This window comes from Myotis brandtii, unplaced genomic scaffold (genome assembly GCF_000412655.1).
Source record: "Myotis brandtii unplaced genomic scaffold, ASM41265v1 scaffold516, whole genome shotgun sequence".
NCBI lineage: Eukaryota > Metazoa > Chordata > Mammalia > Chiroptera > Vespertilionidae > Myotis > Myotis brandtii.
Window position 1 is genome coordinate 1,046,911 of NW_005369676.1, and position 4,956 is coordinate 1,051,866.

Genomic DNA, 4,956 nt, shown 5'->3' on the forward strand with positions numbered 1-4,956 from the left:
CCCGCCCAGTGCACGAATTCGTGCACCGGGCCTCTAGTAATTTTAATAATAGGAGTGTGTACACAGTCTATGGACGAGGGTGTCACAGACCACACTTTTGACCAATTTAAATCGCAGCTAGGTTTTTGGATGTAACATTTCTGGCTTTAAATACATGAGAGCTTAGGAATTGGTGGTTGTGACAACTGAGCCTGCAGTTGATGACAAAAAATATTAAAGGTGAACTTCATTGGAGTTGCATCATGCATGAAGGTTAGGTGCTATAGTCAGCATGGGAGGCAAAACATCCAGATTACCTTCGGGAAGTCCTTAAAAGCACCATGTTGAAGGATTTCTCACGATACAGCAGTTCTGACATGTCTAATTTTTCTGCCAGGGTTAAATATCACTTTGCCTTTGGTTAAAGAACAGGTGAAGCAATTTATATCAATTTAGTGGTCATGCTATACAAAAAATGTGTCTGGAGTGTAGATATCGAATGACTCTTTACACATTTTAATTGTTCTTTAATAAGTGTTGGGAGATATATCTTAGGTTTTCATAATAATCATGTATAATCTTTATGCTGGTACTTATTGAGTCAAGAGAGAAATCATTATTCATGTTCAAAGAATTATATTTTTGTGATAAATTTAGTTTTTTTCTTTAGATAAATCTGTTTTGGAGTCACTTTATGGCTTATGCTTTTTCATGTGTAATATTTTTATTTTTTAATTTGAAAACTTAGTTAAATTTTATTTTATTGTTTAAAGTATTACAAATAGTAGTACATATGTCTCCTTTTTTTCCCCATTGACTTCCCCCCAGCCACCCTTACGGCCCCCCACACACACACACACACATAGTCTGTCTGATGCTTCTTTGCCTCTGTATCTGTTTTTGTTCATCAGTTTATAATGTTCCTTATATTCCACAAATGAGTGAGATCATGTGGTATTTATCTTTCACTGACTGGCTTATTTCACTTAGCATAATGCTCTCCAGTTCCATTCATGCAGTTGCAAATGGTGTAATATTTTTATAGTAATTATGCATTGTAAGTGTAATTATAACTGTCCATTAAACTTCAGAGTTGATCATGACTGCTTAATTTTATTTTTTATTTATTTTTTTATTTTTTTTACAGATGTTCCTTGTATTTTTAGTGGTGACCAGATTGGGATGTTGGATCCTCATCAAACACTTTTTGGTCCGCACGAATCAGGTCAATGTTGGAATCTCAAAGATGACAGCGAAGAAATTAGTGAACTTTCAGACCAGTTTGCACCATTTATTGGCATTTTTGGAAGCTCCAAGGAAACATTTATAAACGGCCATTTTCCAGGAACATTTTTCCGTTTTCCTCTTCGCCTACAACCTTCTCAGCTTAGTAGTAACCTCTACAATAAGCAAAAGGTTCTTGAGTTGTTTGAATCTTTTAGGGCAGATGCAGACACAGTGCTGCTGTTTCTCAAAAGTGTGCAGGATGTCTCCTTACATGTCCGAGAGGCTGATGGAACAGAGAAACTAGTGTTTAAAGTGACTGCTAGTGAGAATAAGGCCCTGAAACAGGAACGGCCAAATTCTGTCAAGATTCTGGAAACTGCTATAAGTAACTATTGTAAAAAGATTCCAAGCAATAGCATAACCTGTGTAACATATCATATAAATATAGTTTTAGAAGACGAGAGTACGAAGGACACACAAAAGACATCTTGGTTGGTGTGTAACAGTGTGGGTGGGCGAGGAATGAGTAGTAAACTTGATTCTTTAGCTGATGAATTGAAATTCGTCCCAACCATTGGAATAGCTATGTCTTTATCAAACAGAGATGATGAAGAAAAAGGAGCAACATCTGATTTCTCAGGAAAAGCATTTTGTTTTCTTCCCTTGCCTCCTGGCGAGGAGAGTAAAACGGGCCTTCCCGTTCACATCAGTGGGTTCTTTGGCCTGACTGACAATCGCAGAAGCATAAAATGGAGAGAGTTGGACCAGTGGAGAGATCCAGCTGCCTTATGGAATGAATTTCTGATCATGAATGTTGTCCCTAAAGCCTATGCTACTCTGATCTTAGATTCTATAAAACGCCTGGAGTCAAAGAAGAGCTCCGATTTGCCCTTGTCAGTTGACATAATCTATAAGCTTTGGCCTGATGTGAACAAAGTCAAGGTGCACTGGCAACCGGTATTAGAGCCTCTATTCAGCGAGCTGTTCCAGAATGCAGTTATTTATTCTATTAGCAATCACTGGGTCAAGTTGGAGCAGGCTTACTTCTCAGAACTTGATGAAAGTTTGGAACACACAAAGACTGTGCTCAACTACCTCCATAGCTCAGGAAAGCAGATAGTCAAGGTACCAGCGAATCTGGCTGCAGCCGTGCAGCTCACTGTCTCCAGTGAGAAACCTGTGCGGAAGGTGACACCTGCGTGGGTGCGGCAGGTGCTGAGGAAGTCTGTACACCTGGGTAGTGCTGAAGAAAAGCTTCACCTCTTAGAATTCGTGCTGTCTGACCAAGCTTATAGTGAACTGCTTGGGTTGGAGCTGCTACCTTTACAAAATGGAAATTTTATTCCCTTCTCCTCATCTGTATCAGATCAAGATGTTATTTATATTACCTCAGAAGACTATCCAAGGTATAGACCACACTTTTAAAAATATGGATTTACTCTTAGAGACTCCTGCCCCTGCCCACATTTACAGTCCTTTATTATGAAATTCATCAATTATCGATGTAGATTTTTATAATAAGGAAGACTTTTGCAGAAATATAATACTTTTTAAATATGAATGGATACATTTTTACATCCTAAAGTGAAAATATTCACGTTTATCAGTTAAGTTATCCGAGCCCTGGCCAGGTAGCTCAGTTGGTTAGAGCATCATCCCCATATGCCAGGGTTGTGTGTTTGATCCCTGGTCAGGGCACATGCAAGAATCAACCAATGAATGCATAAATAAGTGTAACAACAAATAGATGTTTCTTTCCCCCACACCTTCCTCTCTCTCTAAAATCAAGTTTAAAAAAAGTTCTCCTAGCAATTGTTTGGTTTTTTTTTTTGGAAATTTTAATAACAAAATACTGAAAACAATGGTTATTAAGTGCAAATAATAACAGATTTGTCAATGAATTATGAAATTTAAATGAATTAAAATACAGTTAAGTAATTCTTTTTTTTTTTTAAATATATTTTATTGATTCTTTACAGAGAGGAAGGGAGAGAGACAGAGAGTTAGAAACATCGATCAGCTGCCTCCCGCACATCTCCTACTGGGGATGTGCCCGCAACCCAGGTACATGCCCTTGACCGGAATCGAACCTGGGACCTTTCAGTCCGCAGGCCGACGCTCTATCCACTGAGCCAAACCGGTTTCGGCAGTTAAGTAATTCTTTATAGCTAAGCTTGTATATTGGCATTTCAGAAGATAAAATTAATTTTATTCTGAAATGTTTATAGAGTATTTCTGGGTATGCATGTGGTGCATGATGCCCTCATGGTTTAAAGTGAAGGCTCATTAATATTTGATCAAGAAATATTATTGTGTGATTTGATGTGTGTGTTCATTTATATAAAATAGTACATTTAATTGGCTTGAAATTATTTAATTATTTTATTTTAGAAGTGTTAGAAGATTATAATTGCTGTGGTCCTTTCACTTTTTAGGTCCCTTTTCCCAGGCCTTGAAGGAAGATTTATTTTGGATAACTTGAAGCCTCACCTTCTAGCTGCTTTAAAGGAAGCTGCCCAAACCCGAGGTATTATAGTTTAGCTTTTTCAAAATAAACCTATTTATAAAAAAATAAAGTTTTTATAAGTTTTCTATTAAGTTGAACCAATATGAAATTGCCAATAGTTTTCTGTTTTAGTCCTATAAGTCAACAATTTCATATGGTTCAACCTAATATAATTGTTATATTTTAAGATGTTTCAATACTGGATTCTGACATCTGAAATAATCCAAAGTTGTATTTAAGATTCTCTCCTGCCTGGCCTGCGTGGCTTCTTGGTTGAGCATCGACCCATGAACCAGGAGGTCACAGTTCGATTTCTGGTCAGGGCACATGCCCAGGTTTCCCCAGTAGGGGATGTGCAGGAGGCAGCCGATCAATGATTCTCTCTCATCACTGATGTTCCTATCTCTCTCCCCCTCTCCCTTCCTCTCTGAAATTAATAAAAAATATACTTTTTTTAAAAAAAAAAAAAGAAACTCTCCTGTCACATTATGGGGTATACATTGATGGAAATAATATCTTATGCCTGCACAGAACTTTACTTTCCATCCTTCCTCATTTCTTTCCTCATTTGAGCCCTTGACCTCATACCTTGTAGTGTGTGCAGTAATGAGGACAGCTGTTGTCTCAGATTGCGCAGATAAGGAGAGAAAGTGGTTAAGTTCAGGGTCTTCAGCTCATGGGTACCTTGTCAGTCATGTTCTGTTGCCCATACCACTTTGCCTTACACAGTTTTGTGTAGTTGTGCTGTGTCACTTCAGGGAAATGCAGACAGATAAAATGAACTCACAACAATATCAGGAAAAGGGACTCCTTGGGCTCTAGCAAAGGATGGGTACCCTTTATTAAGAATTCTTTTTAGGAAAAGATAGAATAGTTTTGGGGGGAAATTATTATGGTTTTAAGTTTGATATTATCTTGCAACTTTTGCAAGCATCCTTTCCCTTCTAAAACGATTGCCTAAACTTTTTCTAAGTTAGATATTGTCTTGAAAATTCTGGTTTTACTTCACTGGTTAAGGTTGTAAAGCATATTATTTGTGATGTGTCTTTTATAGCATATGCTATTTTCAAAGGTAATGACAGAAGGAAAAGTTGTAATGATTGTACAGCTTAATTCATTTAAATATAAACTAAAGGAATTGGAATGGGGGAGGCAAATTAAGGATGGAGTCAAAGTGAGACTAAAGGAAAATGAATATGTAAATACTGTTTACCATAAGGAATCTGTAACTATGAGGTAGGGAT

The 4,956-nt window shown here is 37.3% G+C and overlaps 1 protein-coding gene across 1 annotated transcript in view; it reads left to right on the plus strand.

Moving 5' to 3' along the window:
- SACS (sacsin molecular chaperone) overlaps positions 1 to 3,733 on the plus strand; it is a gene marked incomplete at its 3' end in the record, with an annotated part of 25,394 nt that extends 21,661 nt beyond the window's left edge. The window contains exons 6-7 of the mRNA XM_005877289.1: positions 1,127 to 2,612; positions 3,642 to 3,733. Coding sequence (XP_005877351.1) covers positions 1,127 to 2,612; positions 3,642 to 3,733 — 1,578 coding nt within the window. The remainder of the gene's footprint in view (positions 1 to 1,126; positions 2,613 to 3,641) is intronic.
- Positions 3,734 to 4,956: the final 1,223 nt, after the last annotated feature.